The sequence below is a fragment of the Mustela nivalis genome (assembly GCF_964662115.1).
Source record: "Mustela nivalis genome assembly, chromosome: 11".
Classification (NCBI taxonomy): domain Eukaryota; kingdom Metazoa; phylum Chordata; class Mammalia; order Carnivora; family Mustelidae; genus Mustela; species Mustela nivalis.
Window position 1 is genome coordinate 33425144 of NC_139030.1, and position 20436 is coordinate 33445579.

The 20436-nt window shown below is 43.0% G+C and overlaps 1 protein-coding gene across 1 annotated transcript in view; it reads left to right on the forward strand.

Moving 5' to 3' along the window:
* KIF5C (kinesin family member 5C) overlaps window positions 1–20436 on the forward strand; it is a 158814-nt gene that overhangs the window by 73037 nt on the left and 65341 nt on the right. The window contains exons 7-10 of the mRNA XM_082690904.1: window positions 535–622; window positions 6766–6890; window positions 9512–9616; window positions 9983–10131. Coding sequence (XP_082547030.1) covers window positions 535–622; window positions 6766–6890; window positions 9512–9616; window positions 9983–10131 — 467 coding nt within the window. The remainder of the gene's footprint in view (window positions 1–534; window positions 623–6765; window positions 6891–9511; window positions 9617–9982; window positions 10132–20436) is intronic.

Consider the following 20436-nt stretch of genomic DNA (forward strand, 5'->3'; position numbering starts at 1 on the left):
TTCAGTCATATCTGTGTGTGAAAGTGTCACAGAGGTCTAGTCACATGAGTAAGAAGTGGAGAAGTGAACAGATATTTATTATTCACATGTCAAGAGGCTTTGATAGTGGAGATAATTGTCTATACTTCGCAGGGAGAGGAAGCCTATCATAGCATTATGCCTAGAACTTCAAAGTGACTAATTAAAGTTGGTGGCTCGCATGAAAAGCAAAGCAAAATCTCATCCATTTCTTTTTCTGTCCCTGATTTTCTTTATTTTCTGTTTCTACTGCTGTTGAGTATGTACAGGTCCTTAAACATCTAGGAAAAAGGGGACATTTCTTTTCTGGTTTACTTCTGGGTTTCTTCGGGTTTTAGCAGACTCCTCTTTGATGTCGAACTCAAGCCATAAGCAAGGAGGAAGAGCTGTTGGATCCACATGGCAGCCTTTCTCTTATTCTGCACCTCTTGAGGAAAAATGGGAGAATGTTTAGCTGTCTTCAAATAGAGTTGCTTTCCAGTTTCTAATGGTGAACCTGATCTGACTCTCTTCCAGGGGTGTACCGAGCGGTTTGTGTCAAGCCCTGAGGAGGTCATGGATGTGATAGATGAAGGCAAAGCAAACCGACATGTGGCTGTCACAAGTAAGTGTGGGTGGTGTTTTCTCAAAGCCTGTCACTTGGGATACAAGTGTATTTCCTTGGGACAACAAGGAAATAATGCCAGGGAAGGTGTCATAAAGCAGTGGGTCGGAAGCAAGCACACGGGAGTGTGCAGCACGAGAGTGTCTCAGCAGGTTGAGGGAGGCATGCCTTCCGCCATGCTGGAAGCTCTCGGGAATGCTAGGTGAGGCTCGCTGGGCCCTGGTAGCCCCCTCCCTCTGGACCCTGGGGGAAACCATCAATCAGCCAAGGAAAGGGGACTAAAAGCCAGCTTCTAAATGTATTTTAACCACATTATTATTCAGGTTAAAGAAAATGCAAGCCAACAAATTTTATATGCTAGCCATACTGTGGAAGGAAACCTCTTTAGATTTCTTCCCTCTGTAAAAGAGGAAAAGAAAAGCAAGGAGCTCAGAAAGTGGAGCTTGGAGCCTCATTGAAAACCTTCCTTTGCTGTGTTAGTAACAAACAACATGCAGGGCAGCGTGTTGACCTTGTAGTTCCTTCCTTGGCATGCACACACATCTCCAGGAAGCGGGTCTGATGTTAGAGCAGCAGTAGCTCTGGCCCTCCGTCTTTGGGCTGTCTCCTTTTTAGGAATATGAACAAGTCAGAGTGAGTTCATAGGAAGAGCTCGGGATTTCTAGCTTGGAAGAAAGAAAAACTCTGAGGAGAACATAAGGGACCGTGTAATATATTTCTTAACATGTTCATGGTGCTGATATGCATGAAGTTGGTTTTGCTTTGTATGAACCACATAGGTAGGCCACCCAGGATTGTTGAAGCTACCAAGAGGCAGGTTTTGACTGACCATGAGAACTCCCTGCTCCTGATAGCTGCCCCCAGGAAAGCCTGCTACCTGGAGGGGCCAGGTTCTCTGTGTGGCATACAAGAGATGGAAGCATCGGTTGGTTGACTGGTATAGCCTCTCTGTCTCTTCTACCAAAGGCTCTGTGATTCTGTCATCCAATACTGTAACTCTCTACCTTTCCTCTACCCCAACATCCTATCAGATGATATTCACATGTGTGGCAGATTTTATAGGTGAGCCTAGACATGTATACAGCATAGGTTAAATTCCATGTCTTTCTCTTCTGCCTCCACATAAGGCTGATATTCTTATAGTAATAGCGTCTTGTTTTTAAAGAAGTTATTTGTTTGAGGAGTGCCTGGGTGGCTCAGTGGGTTAAGCCTCTGCCTTTGGCTCAGGTCATGATCTCAGAGTCCTGGGATCAAGCCCTGCACTGGGCTCCCTGCCCAGCAGGGAGTCCGCTTCCCCCTCTCCCTCGCCTGCTGCTCTGCCTACTTGTGATCTCTCTTTTTTCTGTCAAATAAATAAATAAAATCTCAAAAAAAAAAGAAGTTATTTATTTGATTTCTTAAGCTATTTTTAGTCATAAATTATTCATAGCATACTTGACAATCCATCTTGGCCCTTGGTTCAGAACTGTAGATGTTCGACATTAATTATTTTTCTTATCATTGTGGTAAGGTGGTTTTAAAATTACACATAACATAGAACTTACCATTTTAACCATTTTTAAAGGTAGAGTTCAATGGCATTAATTCCATTCATAGCATTGTGCAACCATCATCACTGTCCGTTTCCAGAATTTAATCATCCCAAAGCTAAACCCCATGCCCATTGAACAATACCTCCCCATACTTCCTCCTCCCAACCCTGGTAACTGGTTTACCACTTTGTGTCCCAATAAACTGGGTAAGTCTAGGTACCTCATATAAGTGGAATGATAGAAGCCCTCTTGTGACTGGCTTGTTTCATGTAGCATAATGTCTTCAGGGTTCATCCGTGTTGTAGCATGTGCTGGAATTTCCTTTCTTTTTAAAATACTGAATAATATTCTATTGTAGGTATATGCTACATTGTTCATTCACCCACATATAGACATGTGGATACTTATGTTGCTTCCACCTTCTGGCTGTTGCAAATAATGCTGCTGTGAACATGGATGTATAAATATCTGTTGAAATTTCCATTTCCAGTTCTTTTGTGTATATATACAGAAGCAGAATTGCTGGATCATATGTCAACCTAATTTTAATTTTTTTTAGGAACTACCACATTGTTTAACATAGTTTAATGTTGTAGTTGCATACCATTTAACATTCTCGTCAACAAGAGTGTGTGTGAGTTTCAATTTCTCTACATGCTTGCCAATGCATCTTAGTTTCTATTTTTGTTTTTAATAGCCATACTAATGGGTGTGAAGTGTTATGTCGCTGTGGTTTCAATTTGCATTTCACTAATGACCAGTGATGTCTGACATTTTTTTCATGTGCGTATTGGCCATTTGTACATTGTCTTTGAAGAAATGTCTGTTTAGGCCCTTTGCTCATTTTATAATTGGGTTATTTTTTTTCTTGTTGATTTATAGAAGTTCTTCATGTATTCTGGATCTCAGTTCCTTATCAGATATACGATTTGTGAATATTTATTTTCTCTCATTTTGTGGGTTGCCTTTTCATTCTGTTGGTGCTTTCCTTTCATACGTAAAAGTTTTAAATTTTGATCAAGTCCAATATATCTGTTTTTTACTGTTGTCACTGTGGTTTGGGTATTATTTCCAAGAAATCATTGCCAAATCCAGTGTTGTGAAGTTGTCCCTTATGTTTTTTTCTAGGTTTTATTGTTTTAGCTTTTACATTTAGGTTTTTGATTGTTTTTGAGTTAGTATATGGCCTAGGTGAGAGTCCAGCTTCATGTTTTATGCTTGTAGATACACAGTTTTCAGCTTGGTAAAGAGACTGTTTTTTTCCCATCAAATGGTCTTGATACTCTTGTTGAACATTATTTTACCATTTTTATGTGAGGGTTTATTTCTGGGCTCTCATTGGTCCATCTCTGTGTTTGCCTTTATGCCAATGCCACACTGTCTGATTATTGTGGCTTTATGATAAGTTTTGAAATCAGTAAGAGTGAGACCTCCAGTGTTCTTTTTCAAGATTGTTTTGGCTGTTTAGAGCTCCTTGAGACTCCTTAGGAATTCAAAATGGACTTTCCTATTCCTGCAAAAAACACAATGAGGATCTTGATACAGATTGCATTAAATCTCTAGATCACGGGGCGCCTGGGTGGCTCAGTGGGTTAAGCCGCTGCCTTCGGCTCAGGTCATGATCTCAGGGTCCTGGGATCGAGTGCCACATCGGGCTCGCTGCTCAGTGGAGAGCCTACTTCCCCCTCTCCGCCTGCTTCTCTGTCTGCTTGTGGTCTCTGTCTGTCAAATAAATAAATAAAATCTTAAAAAAAAATAAATAAATCTCTAGATCACTTTTGGTAGTATTGACATTTTCACGATGTGAAGTCTTCTGATCCATAGACAGGAATGTCTTCCCACATAGAGGTGTCTTCTTAAATTTTGTATTTTTCATTCTTTTTAAAAATTTTAGAAGATTTTATTTGTTTTTAAGTAATCTCTACACCCAACATGGGGCTTGAACTTTTTTTTTTTTAAGATTTTTATTTTATTTATTTGACAGACAGATCACAAGTAGGCAAAAAGGCAGGCAGAGAGAGAGAGAGGAGGAAGCAGGCTCCCCACTGAGCAGAGAGCCCGATGCGGGGCTCGATCCCAGGACCCTGGGATCATGACCTGAGCTGAAGGCAGAGGCTTTAACCCACTGAGCCACTCAAGTGCCCTGGGGCTTGAACTTTTAACCCCAAGATCAAGAGTCACATATTCTACTGACTGAGCCAGCTAGGCACCCCTCATTTTGTAGTTTTTAACATAGATTTCTTTTACTTCCTTGGTTAAATCTGTTCCCAAGTATCTTTCTTATTCTTTTTGTTGATATTTTATTTCATTTATTTATTTTAGAGAGAAAGAGAGAGAGTGTGTTAGTCGGGGTGGGGCCAGAGAGAGAATCCCAAGCAGTGGTAGAGCCTGACACCGGGCTCAGTCTTATGACCCTGAGATCATGGCCTGAGCCAAAATCAAGGGTCGAATGTTTAACAGACTGAGCCAACCAGGTGTACCTCTTTTTGTCAAAAATTTAAATGGAATTATTTTCATTTCAGATTGTATATTGTTAGTATATGGAAATGCAACTGATTTTTACGTATTGCTTTTGTACCCTGCAACTTCTGCTAAATTCTTTTATTAATTCCAACATAATTTTCGTGTAATCTTTAACTTTTCCCCCCATATATCCTGGAAAGATTTTTTGGCAGGCCACCGGAGGAAGCAGGCTTTATTCACAAGTTACCTTTAGAAACCAAAAAGACTATGTGCCCACTTTCAGCACCTCCTGTCCTTCCTGGGTCTCACATTGCTCCAACTGGGGGAAACGAGGAGATGTAAATTGCCTTTTGGTTTTCAAGAGCCCCAGTCTTTCCCCTCCCTCTGTGGTCTTAAAAATTCAGTAGCAATACTCTTGTTTATTTTTTTTGGAAATGCCTGATGCAGCTACTTAATAGCAATTATGGGTGAAGGGTATGAGGGGAAGAAGTTGGGTGAGTAAGAGTGATGCACAGAGAATAGGAACATAGTCTATCAAAAGGCCTTCTGTCTCACCTTAGTGGCTTGATCCTTCGCTGGTTGCATTTCTCTTCACACCAGATCACACCTTTCTGAACTAGAAGGGGGATTTCCACTACTAGCCATGGACACAGCCCCAGAGCCATGAGATGAGCTAGTCCAAACTTGGGTACATTCCTGGCCCAGAAAGGCTTAAAGTGATTGGTCAGGCACATTTTGCCCCCCATGTATATCTTTGCTGTTTTTCCATTGAGTTCAGGGGCTATAATTTCTGGAGCAATAGTGGGATATGTGATAGGAATGTCAAACTTCATGTCAGACTCATAGTTGAGGAGATCATGGATATACCAGCATTTTCCAAAACACTGAGGCCCTTCCTTGTTGGACTCTAGTTGGAATCAATCTTTGTCTACATTCTTGTTGTTTTCTACATACTGGATAAGTATGTAGATAAAGTCTGACGATATTCCTCTTTGAGTCCTGCAGCCCTGCACCCCAACTCATGATCTTCAGCCATCTTGAACAAGGGTGCCTGGAAAGTTGGTTTTAAGAAATGATTGCTAGTAGGAGTTGAAGAAGACCATCACTGAGATCTCTCCCTGCCTAGTTAACAGAGACCAGGGGCCAAAAAGATTTCTAGTACTTGGTACTGATGAAGCATATTTAATCTTTGAGATCTTTTATGTGCCTAGTATGGGTTATAGAACTGTATTTAAGGGGAAAAAAAAGTTTTAAATCTTAAGGTCATAATCCTTCCTTAAGAAAGCTCGTGGTATTATGGATAAGGCAAGACTTGCACACATGATGAAGACAGAATACACTGGGTTCTAACCAGAAAGACAAAGCCTGAGAGACTGAAGGTGAAGGGGAAGGAAGCTGTGAGCTCTTTGTTCTTTTCTTTTCTTTCTTTCTTTTTTTTTAAGATTTTATTTATTTGAGGGAGAGAGCACGAGCGAGCGAGCACAAGCAGGGGGTTGACAGAGGGTGAAAGAGAAGTAGACTCCCCTCAGAGCAGGAAGCCTGACACAGGGCTAGATTCCTAGGACCCTTAGATCATGACCTGAGCTGAAGGCAGATTCTTTTTTTTTAAAGATTTTATTTATTTACTTGAGAGAGAGACAGTGAGAGAGAGCATGAACGAGGAGAAGATCAGAGAGAGAAGCAGACTCCCCATGGAGCTGGGAGTCCAATGCGGGACTCGATCCCGGGACTCCAGGATCATGACCTGAGCCGAAGGCAGTCGTCCAACCAACTGAGCCACCCAGGCGTCCCTGAAGGCAGATTCTTAACTGACTGAGGCATCCAGGCACCCCAGGTGTGAGCTCTGTGAGGCCAAGTATCCGGCTGGAATGAGATGTTCCAAAACATGGGGGCTTCAGGCAAAGCTAGAGAATCTGTTATCTTGAACCATCCACTAAGATTCTTAATTTCTTTGCCATGTGAAGATACTTTAAATCGCTTATTGTCTTTTTTAAAAGAAACCGTGGTCTCAGATACTTTTTAAAATTGGCTGGACTTACTTTAAAAAGTGGAGCTATATTGAGCATAATTTGTTATGGTTTTTAGATGAGAGGCTTGCTACCTAAACTTATTATTCTTTGCAGAACAGTAAACTATTTTCCTTTTCAGACATGAATGAGCACAGCTCTAGAAGTCACAGTATCTTCCTGATTAATATTAAACAAGAGAATGTAGAGACGGAAAAGAAGCTCAGTGGGAAGCTTTATCTAGTTGATTTGGCTGGGAGCGAAAAGGTAATTGGTTCCTTATTTGTATTATCTATAATTTTTCCTATTATTTGCTTCAGCGTGCAATGGTATAATTTTTATACTCTTTCCATTCCCTCGTTTTAAAGAGCTTTTAAAGTTTCTGGTATTGTGCCAAGATAATATTAAATTTCACCTTCAGTTCTCTGCTCTCTTTTCTGGTCCTGAAGTCCCCTATTCACGACATAGGAGGTGCTTTGAATGCCAACTTGGATTTATGCTTAATAGGCCCCAATGAGGACATTAGGCAAGTGTGGTGTGCGCTTAGCCTGGTAGAGGCTGTTGTGTAAATGGGGGAGGGACGTGTCCGTTTGCTGAAAGGGAAGATCCGCATGTTGCACCAGATTGAAATAGGCCAGAAACATACTTTGCCATTGGACTGTAGCTGTCCTGTCCCCACACATTTGTTTGCTGACAGAAGATCTGGAACCTGGGGCTGTTCCTGGGTTCTCTGCTTCTGTCTGTGGTGGGTGTGGTCTGACGGGGCTTCCTGTGGGCAGACTCACTTCCTTCAGGCCAGGAGGCCAGTAGGCAGAGGTTTGGTCAAAGCCCTGCCCCTTCTCTGGTTTTGTCGGGGTTCTCTTTTGGCATCTGTCCCATGCTTTCCTAGGCACTGGCTGAGGCCATACTCTAGAGCAAAGAACTTCCTAGCTGCCCCCTCCCAGCCTCACCTCCATAGCACTGCCAGAGCTTCCTGCTGCCACACCCTTTCTGGGGGCACTGTTCCCCTCCGGCGACCTCACAGAGCGAGTTCCTGTACACAATACCATGTGGCTTCTGTCATCACTGACACTGTGCTGACTGGCCCCAGAGGCCAGCCCTGAGGCTCGGCCAGTCTCCAGGACTCTGTAATTGATCCCCACTTACTGTTCCCCGCCGCTCAGTTGGGATACGCCAAGTTATGGCCACTAACATCTGCGTAAGTAATGGCTACTTGAAATGTTCTCCTGTACACATCTGGAAGGCCATGAGCAGAGTCATGTTCCAGGATGTTCCTGGAAATTGATCTGGCTGGGTATCTAACATTTTATGGGTGCAAGCTTATAACTGTAATTAAATAGACATGCACCAGAATGGGAAGACAGAGCAGAACCTTTCAGTTCTCGCCTGGACATTGGCAACCAGGCCTTGCCTTGCTGCCACAACAGCCATGTGGCTCTGGGGAAAGAGCGTAGTGGCCCCTTTGTGCTTCCGAGTTTGCTCTCTTTCCCTTTCAAGCACAGAGAGGAGCACTTGGGCCTGCGTGCCACTGGAAACAGCTTAGTGCTGGCGGTCGAGTGTGCAGGCCTGTCCTCTGCACAGTGTCGTGGTTATTGCTTAGGATATAGGCACTTTACAGTTGTGGTCCTGTACCTTGTTTCTTTTGCTCACATCTATACTCCTTTGCTCTAGACGTGTCCACATGTGATCTACTAGGATGAACTCCGGGCTTTAATCCCCAGCTCCCCTACATGGTGTTCTTGCCTTGGGCTGCCGGTGGACCTTTCTGGAGCTCAAGGTTTCCATGTCTGTAAATGGAAGACAGTTGTCCCTGTCTCGTATATTTTGTGGCGTTAAGGTGCTCCGATGTGAAACCACCTTAGAGCATGCTGTGTGAATAGGCTGTCGCTGGGGACCCAGCAGCAGTATTATTTCTCTGTCAGCAGTGGTGTCCGCACACACACAGTTCGCAGAGAAAGGAGTATCTCCAGTGTTTGAAAACACTGCCCCCTGGATGCGTGTTCCTTTCCATCCCTCGTGGCTGGCGGTCTTTGCACAGTTTGCGGTCCCTTCCCTGCTTCCCTCTCTCCCGAGAGCAACGGCTCCTCCTGCCTCACTTGGCCGACCAGCCGAGGCAGGGAGCACGGGTGTTTGCCTCTCTCCCAAGGATCTGTAAACTGCTCTCTACCTAGAGCCGACGCTGTCAGTAGGAAATTGCCAGGAATAGCACAGCAGAGGAGGGACAGTATGTGGTCCCTCTGGCTGCAGAGGAGAGAAGACAAGTTGACCACGTAACATACACTTTCTTGACTTTGATGCCCCTGAGTATCTTGCCTTTTGGACGGTGGTTCCCCTTCTCCTTGCTACTGGAGTCAGTAAGTCAGGGAACAGAGTCAGTCAGGCAGGGACAACTTCCCACCACCTCTTGTCTTTGCCTGAAGTTGGAGTTTATAATGTACACTTGCCCAGTATGTCCATTCATTGTGGCCAGGATGGTGTTTTCGTGTCATGCTTTCCTTTCCCCTGGGCTCCCTCCGGTGAGGAGGCTGTGGCTCAGGCATGCAGGACCCCAGCCTTTCTGTGGTGACAGCACTCTTGGAGCCTGGTTTCCCTCGATGGATGTCCCCCAGGGAAGCATCTGCAGCTCTACCACTAGAGGCATTTCAGCCATTCCCCTAAAACCTAATTGAGAGGAAAATGACAACAAGACAGAACAAATCCCCAGCCTCAGGCACAAGGGATGGTTTGATCAACGTGATTCTTACTTACTTTTATTTTGTCTTGCGTTCCAGGAGAATTCACACCGGCCCCCCCCAATCCCCAGCCCTGTGCCCTCCCGTGAATTGGAATTTTCTGCTCTGTGCTTTTGCTGCCCTGCGCAGCTCACTGCTTTCTCTTCTCTCTGGTAGGTCAGCAAGACTGGTGCCGAGGGAGCTGTTCTCGATGAAGCTAAAAATATCAATAAATCTCTGTCTGCTCTTGGAAACGTGATCTCGGCCTTGGCAGAAGGGACAGTAAGTGATCCTATCCCCATCTATTGAATGATATTATGAGAAGTTGCTTTTTGGGTCTGTGTACACTCTTTGCCACATATCCCAGAGATTAGTTTGTTTTTCTTTGGAAAGGAACAGAGGGAATCCTGGCTGTAGACATCCTACTTGCTGGGAGATCTAGTCCATTGAAATGTGTGAATGGTGATGCTAATTTCCCCAGGCCCCAGACTGGGCACTCTAAACTTTGGCCAAATCCAAAGACTGGGCAACAAATTGTTCTACACATGTTTCTAAGTCCAGTGCCCCCTTTGCTAACTTGCTTGTGTTTTCTCTGTGAATGGACAATGGCTATGGCTATAATAGCCAATACTTTTTTTTCCTAAATAGAAAACACATGTGCCATACCGGGACAGCAAGATGACTCGGATTCTTCAGGACTCTCTGGGTGGGAACTGTAGAACCACCATCGTTATTTGCTGTTCTCCCTCTGTCTTCAATGAGGCTGAGACCAAGTCAACACTGATGTTTGGGCAAAGGTGGGTGCGGTCTCTCACTCCGGTGCTCTGAGTGAGTGGTGAGGGGTTAGCGTCAGTGAGGAAGTGGAGGGAGTAGCAAGCAGTCCGTTAGGAAATTGCACCTAGCAGGTGTTGCCTGTAAACTTGAGGCATCGCTGACTGAGACCAAAAGAATAATTATGTTTTAAAAGAATCTGCAGGTATATGCCAGTCAAGGGTATGATATTTTTAAAGAAGTGCTTGAATGTATTATAGATGTGACTGCTGGTAATTCAGTGGAGTGTTGCTTTTGTTCTTCACGGAGTTAAATAAGATTTAAGTGTGTGTAGCTCAAGACTGATAGCTTCCTTTAATTCCAATATTTGGGATCCATTACAGAGTCGCTAATAGAAAAACCAGAAACTTGGATGAATATGGAGTGATTGCATAAATATAAAAGGGGGTGAAGGAAATCCTCATATAAACTTGGGAGTGGGAGGCATACCATGGATACTGAGGAGAGGGCACGGCGTGGTGGCAGCCCTCTTCCCACCTTCACAAATGTCTAGATATCTGAGAACTCACAGGTGGGCAGCAGGACAGTGTGGTAATCCTGAGACAACATTCATGTGTGTGAGTTAGTGTGGGCCTTCCTGCCTCTCTTGCCCAGCCCACTCTGCTGCCCAGAGCCTGTCTCCTTCAGCCATGGACCCTTGGTGCCAGTTCAGCATGTGGGTTCCAGTGCTGCCATGCCCTTCAATTCTGAACAGTTGTGTGGTCTTCAGACAAGTCACCAGTTCCTTGTAGGCTTCACCTGGCTTATTTGTAAATGGATGCACACAGCACTCCCCCTGTCTTCCCCTGGGACTGTGTTGTGTGGTCATGTCTGAGAAATAGTTTAAGATGCCTAGAGAATGGACGAATCGGGGTGGGCATGCCGCATGGGGAATTGTTAGGGCCTGTTTAAACTGCATTAAACCCCAGTCATTTCCTGAACCCACAGCAGAACATAGAATTATGCAGTCATGGCACCTGTGGGATGTCTAAATAAATAATAATTACATTGAAATGTTGTAGAACTAATATCTTTTAAACTGGGTTTGGGTCCTTTACTTCTCAGATCACTTCCTTGAGTAGTCAAATGCTTAGGTGCACGGATTGCAGGAGGATAGCCCTAGAAGGGTCATGGGATACCTATAAACCAGCACCTGCTTATGGGAAACACGGAATACTGTGGTGATCATCTTGCCTGTCCTGTCTCTCCTGGTTTCTTCACCTTAAGCGTATTTTCTCTGAAGACATGTTTGAGCAGACTAGCACCAAATGCATTTACGGAGGAAACTTCTCTTTAAAAAAAAATGTCTGACTTGCGAAGTAAAAATAATCGGAATCGTTGCAAGCGAGGGCTGTCCTGGGGCATGGGCTGTCTGTGTCCAGGTGCTGCTGTGAGTGGGCGTTTGCAGCTGTCTGTAGGGAGAGTCTCACGACCGTCCTCTTTCTTCTGACCTTAGTGAGGCAAGTGTCAGCATCGTCATGATCACTAGTGCCCAGCACGGCCAGGAGTGTCCAGCCACAGTGGTTCCTATCTCCCCCATGTACAGAGGATGACGTGGAGACTTAGACTCTAAGCCATTAGGTGCTGCACCTGACCGCACATACAGTAAATGATTAAACGTATAGGATGACATAGAATGGGGATTGTAGAATATGACCCCCAGCCTCTTCTGTGCAAGTTCCTTGATGAGCACAGGCCTCTGGGTCGGTAATTCCAGTTTGGAAGCCAACTTCTGTTACTGATCAATTCCTCTCTCTTGTTTACTTCTCTCCAAGCCTCTCTGTCCTCGTCCATAGGGAAAACTCGAACGCCTACCTCTGAGAATTATTGGGAGGATTAATGAGATGCTTCAGTTTTGATTTAGCACAGGGGTGGGCTGGCATGTGCCAGGTGTTCGGCGGTTGCAGGTCTCCCTTTTCAACAGTGCGCAGTCTGGGAAAGTCACAAAACAAATGGGAGTGCCCGGAGTGGAATGGAATGTCTGGGACAGACTGGGGAGAAGGGGCCGGACTGAGTGAGGTAGAGCGAGAAATAAGTTCCTGGAATGAAAGACTAAAGAAATAGTGATACTAATTTGGGATTCCAGGAAATAAAAATAAAATGTCAATTCTCTTTTCAACTAAAATCGATTAGTCTGCCATTTTTTAAAAAAGATTTTATTTATTTATTTGACAGTGTTATAAGCAGGGGCAGAGGGAGAGAGAAAAGCCGGCTCCCCACTGAGCAGGGAGCCCAATGTGGAACTTGATCCCAGGACCTTGGGATCATGGCCAGAGCTGAAGGCAGACACTTAACCGACTGAGCCACACAGGTGCCCTGTCTGACATCTTGTATCAGTCATCTGGATACTAGGCTCCATGAGAGCAGGGACTGAGTTTTATCATCTGTGTCAGTCATCCCAACAAGCATCCAGCACAACTAGTATACAGTAGACGGTCATTCCATAAATGCTTATCCAGTGAATGAATGGATGAATTAAATGCTTATTGTGTAGGATTCCTTAGAATATTAGGGCAGGTGTTGAGCTGTGACACCATTATGTCTAGAAGTTTGGTTAGGTTTAGATCTGGTGTGTTTTCCAACCCTGTAATTGGAAAGGTGTGAGGTTTGGTTCCTCACCCTCTATCCCTGAGTTAGTTAATGGATTCTTCAAGGACATCTAACTTCTCTATGGGGCCCATACCTGCTTTATTGTTAAATATACGCATTGAACCCAATTACACAGCAGACAAGAGTCTGAACATCGGATTAGACATGGTATCTGATAGCTAATGAGATTAAGCACTTTGAACTCAAAAAAGACTGCTGGGCACATCTCAAATTCAGTGTAACGAGTGTTCATTATGCTCTTGTTGCCGGGTGGCCAGACCTTAGGGCTGTACGAGTTTCCTTCATTATTCCTATGTGGTTTTTCAAGGACATGAAGCAAGTCTGTGTTTCTTGCTAGGCTATTTTACTATATTGATACCCTGAATAGAACAATAGTATATTTTTTGAAGCAGTAGAAACATGATAAGTGTCTACAGATGCCTAAGGGCAGCCTCCCAAGTCAGCAGTCTTTAGGATTCTAGATTAGGTACTGGAATTAAAAGGAAAAAATGCACACAGTCTATTTCTTGGTTTCAGTGATGAATTCTGGCTCTTTTATTTAGTCAGATTTGTGTCTTTTGGTCCCCTGAGTGCCCAGCATTGCACTATTAAAGAAGTAGAAGCCATTTTCTGTGTTCTCAAAGAGCTTTTAATCTAGTTAAGGAGGGGACACTTGAATTTCTAGGCAGCCGAGAGTCAAAAAGCTGAACTGTGGGAAAATAGAACACTTCTTGCTTTTAAGGAATCAGATACTCAAATTAGAACACTTTCATTGATTTTTTTTTCTTTTGGCTTCCAGCATTTTTTTTTTTAAGTCTTTAATTACTCTTCCAAGGTACTTTCATAGCACATTTGAAAAGGATATTTGTAAGTTTTAGAAGTGTGAACTCAAATCACCCAATTATCTTGGAAGCCTATTTAATGTACCTTGATGGAGGAGTAATTCTGAAGGAAAAGGGGGCCCCCCTGGGGGCAGACTGATCTGTTTGGAGTAGGCCTGAATCAGCACATCTTTGACACTAAGTTTTGACTGATATAGCATGAATAATTCAAAGGCTTTATTTGTATGTTATATGTAGAAGGAGAATTGGTGATTTGGGGAAAGTAATATTATTCTCTTTCTGAAATGACCCCCCCCCTTTTTAAATTCTGCCACCTCTTGCCCAGTTTCACCGAAACAGTTAGTCCTGAATGGAGTGCATGCAAAACTCAGTTCACCAGATCATGATAACAAGTTATATGCAAGGGTAAGAGTGAGCACTTTGGCCAAGGCAGAGCAGAACCTTAGCTATACTTTTGACATAGAATGGAAAAAAGTCTCAGATCACCCCCCATTGCAGTGCCTGTGACTGAAACACCAATAAGGTTAATTTGTGCTCTCGGAGGGAGATATTCTGCTTATGATGGAGGTTTAACCAGGCGCCACATCCTCATCCAAATCTGTCATTTCTCACTGTTTCTTGGGAGACTGGAGTCTCCCAAGACTCTGTCCAGAAAATACAAAATTTAGAGCTTTTTAATTTTTCATTCCCTTAACCCCCTGCTCGCAAGTGAGGAAAATGGACTCACCAGGAAATGGGAAGGTGCTCTGCAAGAGTCATGTTTCCAGAAGGAGGTTAGGTGTTTTATGTGGAGACTAAGACTCAGAGCACATTAGAAGCTATCATGGTTTTATGTGTCAGCTTGGCTGGGCTGTAGTACTCAATTATTGAAAAAAACATTAATCTAGGTGTTGCTACAAAGCTCTTTGTGGATGAGATTGACATTTACGTCAGTTGACTTTAGGTGAAGCACATTGCTCTCCACAACCTGGTGGGCCTTACACAATCAGTTGAAGGCCTTAAGAGCAAAAGCTGAGGTTTCGTAGAAAAGAAGAAATTCTGCCTCAAAACTGCAGCATCTATCCCTGCCTGAGTTTCCAGCCCCCTAGCCTGCCCTGTGACTTTTAGACTCTCAAGTCCCCATGATCATGTGATAAATACATGTTGTAAGGTATAATGGAAGGAAAATGCTGAAAATTTAAGAGGTAGGAAGATACCAAGAAAACACATCTTTCTGGCTCTCTCAGGGAGGCCAGAGTAATTAGAAGAAATTCCTGTGATATGTAGCATGTTAGAACTATGTATGTAGTTCTAACCCTAACATGCTACATACATAGCATGTTAGGGTTAGAACTACATATATAGTTCTAACATGCATACATTTATTTCTACATACATAGCATGTTAGGGTTAGAACTACGCCCAGAAAGTACAAGTAGAGGCAATTATTGAGGAGTTGGCTGGGGGTGGGATTTATCATGCAGAGTGATGTGAACTGAATGGCCCTAGGATGTCCCCTCTTCCAACAAGGGCTTGATTCAAGTGCCAAATTACGAGAATGCCTGTAGTTGTCACCCATGGGGCCTTAACCTCAGTGATAGAGATGGATGTGGTTGGCAGTCCTAGATACCTGGACCTATGCTTCCGAACATGTAAACTACAAATTCAGGGACAGAGAGACCTAGAGGTACTGGGCAGGAAATGACCAGGGGGCAGGGTCTTTTTTCCACTCCTCAATGAAATATGTCTAAGAGTCCTTTTCTGACTGTCTCGCTGTGGGGAAACTCTGTGGAAAAGGTACTGTGACCTGTGCTCTTTACTATGCTTGGTCTAGGGTTAACATTTTCTTCCTTTCTTTTATTTTTTTAAAGATTTTATTTATTTATTTGAGAGCGAGAGAGAGAATAGGAGGGGGGAGGGGCAGATGGAAAGGGGGAAGCAGGTCCCCCCTCCATGCTGCTGAGCAGGGAGGCTGATGTGGGGCTCCATCCCAGGACCCTGAGATCATGTTGTGAGCTAAAGGCAGATGCTTAACCAACTGAGCCAGCCAGTCGCCCCAGTTAACATTCTTTTTCAAAGGTGGTTAACATTCATTAGCATTGAGGTCTTTTAAAAACTAGGTCCTGGTTCCCTTCCTGTGGGGAAAGGAGGATGTTATATCTGGGGCAAGTCTGGATCATATATTATTTAAGCTGTGCTTGGCTCTCTGAAGCAAACAGAAACAAAGAAAAACTGCAAAACAGAAATCCTGATAACTGTACCCTGAAGATTTGGCTTATTAGTGCTGAGCAGGTCTTGCTGGTAGGGTATATACCTGAGGTTAGTTAAGGTCTTCCCCTAAATAGCCTTGGTTAGGATTTTGCTCAGTGTTTGCTATGGATATAACCGTGGAATGGGCATTTATTTCTATATACAGCTTGGGGGCTCTGGCTGAAAAGTCTGAGGGTGTTTAAGAATGAAGACTCAAGACACTCCTCTGTTCCTTTGGGAGTGATCCGGTCACACTGAGATTAACACATGTTGTCACAGTGGGATAGACGTATAAACACGATGAGTGAGCAGAAAATTTATGGCTAGAGTAAGGTTCCTGCAGATCACTGGTTTGTTTCCTGTATCAGGGAGATAATATCCCAGGACTGTAGGGGCTGGGTGGTATTGCTTGTTGCTCTCTAGCTTCACATAGGCAAAATCAGAAAGCCCGCCTTAGGAGCATTTCTCACTATTTGTGGTCCCGTTGATTTTGCTTCCTTGTAAGGTACTTGAAATTCTTTGGCAACCAGGTTAAAGAGTAAACACACGTGTGTGTGCTCACACATCCCTGAATTGTGTCTAGAACACATCCTTGAGTGCTCATGATCCATGTGGATTCATTGTATTTGAATGGAGTCCAGATGTAATGCTGTTTAGTGTGATTATTGCTAGCAAGTATATGGAAAACCAAAATAAAAGAGAAAGAATGTGAAAGTTAAAAGATACTTGGATGTGCTCTACAGTGGACAAGGCAAAAAAGCCAGTGTAGACCACTACCCCACCCACCTGATGGCAGCAAACTGAATGTTTGCACAGGAGGAAAGGGAATTAGGTATGAGTAGCCAAATTAGACAGGATCTAATGATTAGGCTTCTCTATTCTGTAAATTTCCCTGAAGTTCAAGGTAAACAGCAAAAGAGATTGTAGATGTTCAACATCTTTTTGCTCTAAGTCTTTTACGGAAATGAGAGACTGAGATACGCTTTATTCCACCTTGTAAAGTTGGTTTCAACATCCTAGATGGAATGTTTGTTCGATTTAGAAGAAATAACTCCAGGCACAGAGATTCAAGTATCTTTCTCAGTGACTCACTCTAGTTGATTCCATGATCTAGAAATTCTTGTATCTGACTCGATTCCTTTCGGTATCACTTTCTTTTTTTACCCTTTTTTGGTTGATTATAACATATGTATAATAAAATCCATAAGCTCAAGTGTGCAACTCAATAAATTTTTACAAATATATGTACACATAGAACTGTCACCCAGCATCCTAGAAGCCTCCCTACTGTACCCTCCCCATCAATACCCAACTCTGAAGGGTAAGTGTCATCCTGACTTCCATCAACATAGATTACTAGTGCCTGTCTTTGAACTTTGTATAAATAATAACATACACTACAGTTTTGTGCGTGGCTTCTTTTATGCAACATTGTATCCTTAAAATCGACTACATTGTGAAGTGTAGTAGTAGTTTCATTTTTCATGGTTATATTTCTTTGTATGAATATAGTATATGTGGTATCTATTTTACTGTTGATGGATATTTAAATTGTTTTCATTTGGGGCTGTTACAAATGAAGTCATTATGACATTGGTTATCATGCTTTAGATGAATATTGTCCTCATTTCTGTTGGTTATGTATCTGGGAATGGAATTGCTCATAGATATGAGATATTCAGCTTCAGCAGATAGTACCAGAGTTTTCCCAAGTGACTGGAAAAATTTATACTCCTGTTAGTAGCACCTGAATGTTATAGTCTGCACATTCTCACCAACACTTGGTATTATCAGTTTAAAATTTCTAGCCATTCCATTGGGTGAAGGTATCCTTATTATTTTGTTTTACATTTCTTTGATGGCTGATGATGTTAGGTGACATTTTGGGGGTATTTATTGACACATCTATTATAGGTGCCTATTCATTTGTTGCCCAGTTTTTATATTAGTTGTCTGCTTTTATCTTATTGATTTATAGGAGTTATTTTGGGCAAGTCCTTTATCAGATACATGTATTACTTATATCATCTTCCTCTTTGTAGCTTAAGTTTTAAGTTTTTGGTGGTGACTTTTAATGAAGAATGGTTTTTTTTTTTCATTTTGATGAAGTCAAATTTATCTTTACTTTTATGTCCTATTTAAGAAATCTTTATCTACCACAAAGTCTTAAAGATATTCTCCTGTTTTGTTCTAGAGCCTTCATTGTTTTACCTTTCACATTTATGTGTACAATCCACATAACCAAAAACCATTTTTATATGGTTTGGGGGAGTGGATAAAGGTCACACATACCCTTCCCCCTTGCCCCCCCCCCAATCACCATATATTGAAAGGACCATTCTTTCCCACTGTGTTGTGTGGGCACCTTGTTTAAATCAGATGATGTCGTAGGCTAGTGTCTGTTTCTGGATGATCCATTCTGTTATTATTCTTTTTTTTCTTTCTTTCCTTTTTTTTTTTTTTTTTTTTAAAGATTTATTTATTTATTTTAGAAAGAGAGTGCATGCAAGTGAGGGCATGCTGTGGCAGGGGGAGGGGCAGAGGGAAAGGGAAAGAGAATCCAAGCAGACTGGGCACAGAGCTCAGGGCCGCATATGGGCTCTATTGCATAACCCTGAGATTGGGACCTGAGACGAAATCAGGAGATGGACACTTAACCAACTGCACCACCCAGGTGCCGCCATTCTGTTTCTATTCTAAAGTTTCTGTACTATTCAGTCACTTTTAATTATTGTGACTGTGTAATAAGTGTTGATATTCTGTCCTCTTTGTTTTTCAGAGTTGTCTTAGTTATTCTTGGCCTTTTTGCCTTTCTCTTACAAATTTTAGAATTAGGTTGTCAGTTTCTAAACACACACCCCAAGCCTCCTGCGATTTTATTTGAAATTATTTAAAATTTATAGAGCAGTTCTGGGGAGGATTGGCATCTTTTCCAATCACTGTTGACTGGTTTCTTTATATTCTACTTCCAGTGGATGGAAAGGCATGTTCTGTCCCATTTGGAACTAAAATGAAGTCTAGGGCAGTAGCATGAGGTAGGCTTTCCCACCATTGTTCTGAGTTCCAAATTCGAGTTGGGTTTTATATCTTCCAAATGCTTCTGTGGGTCATTTCTGTATCATTTTTTGCACTGCTTTGGGCCCTGGAACAGTGACCTCTCTGGAAAAGTGCTCTCTTGTCTCTGGCTTCAAGTTAGGTTCTGCCAGTGGAAAGGAACATGGATCAGAGGAGGGGATCAGGAGAGAAGAAAGTGAGGTCAGGGTATAGTTTCTTGGCTCTTTCTTTGCAGGAACACTTGGGTTGGCTGTGTCCCCAGACTAAAAGCTGTTACAGATGTCACCGGGCAGCCACCTTCTCATAGGTCCCTGTCTCTGTGCACCCTTCAGCCTACACATGGTGATGGCCCCCCAACACCCATCCCATCTTTGGTAAACTCTTCCCAAATTATGCAGTTTGAATGGGCCATCTATTTTCTGCCAGGACCTTGATCACTATGAAAGTGGAAGAAGAAGAATTTTCTGAACAGCTTAAAAGGACTTTGAGGGGCACCTGGGTGGCTCAATGGGTTAAAGCCTCTGCCTTCGGCTCAGGTCATGATCTCAGGGTCCTGGGATCGAGCCCTGCATCGGGCTCTCTGCTCAGCAGGGAACCTGCTTCCCTTTCTCTCTCTCTGCCTCCCTTTCTGCCTACTTGTGATCTCTGTCTGTAGATAAATAAAATCTTAAAAAAAAAAAAAAAAAGAACTCTGAGAACGAGGATCCGTTATACCAGTGATAACCTTGCTGCGTCTTCTCCCAACACTCTCCTTCTGGCTCACCCTGCCTGGATATAGCATGAGGGCTCTATCCTTCTCTTTGTGGTATCCTTGGAAGTCATCAAGAGACTCATTATGGTGTAAAAACTAAGACCAGTAGCCTCCCCATGGAGCCCTAAGTGCCCACAAGCATTTTAGCCATAGATGAGTCGTCACTTCCTGAATCACTCAGGTGATGATGCTGAACTGTTTGTGCTCCTTCTGCGGAGCAGACACGCCTCCGCCCATGGATGTTAGAAGACGAGGTGAGAATGGCATGCTGGCATGGACTGCAAGTAGGAAGAAAATTGCTGCTGTTTGAAAAATTAGACTTGGAGCCCTTCTGGGGATAGAAGCCTCAAGCTACAGTGAACGATGGAGAATTTGACTAATTCTTAAGTGGAGTCTCACATTGACTTCATTTCACTCCTCTTTTGACAGTTGGGTTATTTAGTTGTCTGCTTTAGGAATTAATTTTTGGAATGACATCTGTAGCCCTGGTGGGGGCTGGTGAAGTTTCTCTCCCTGAAATAGAAATCATGTCCAAAATGTCGTTTCATGACAACAGTAATTAACCTGAATCACGCATCAGATAATGCTGGCAAATATGACAGTACAAGAATTTGTGGGAGTTTAAAATGGAAAAGGGAAGAGCAAATAAATCAGGATATCACATTTTTAAATGAAGTTTTCACCTTCTTCAGAAGTAAATAATAAGTGGAATTCTGTCTTGGTCAGTTTCCTTTGTAATCCGTAAGTCTGCTTGTGTGTTCATTTGTGTAGGTCAGCTAGAGCTGCCATTGCCTTTGCTCTCATCACTTGCTCCCTTGAGTAACTTG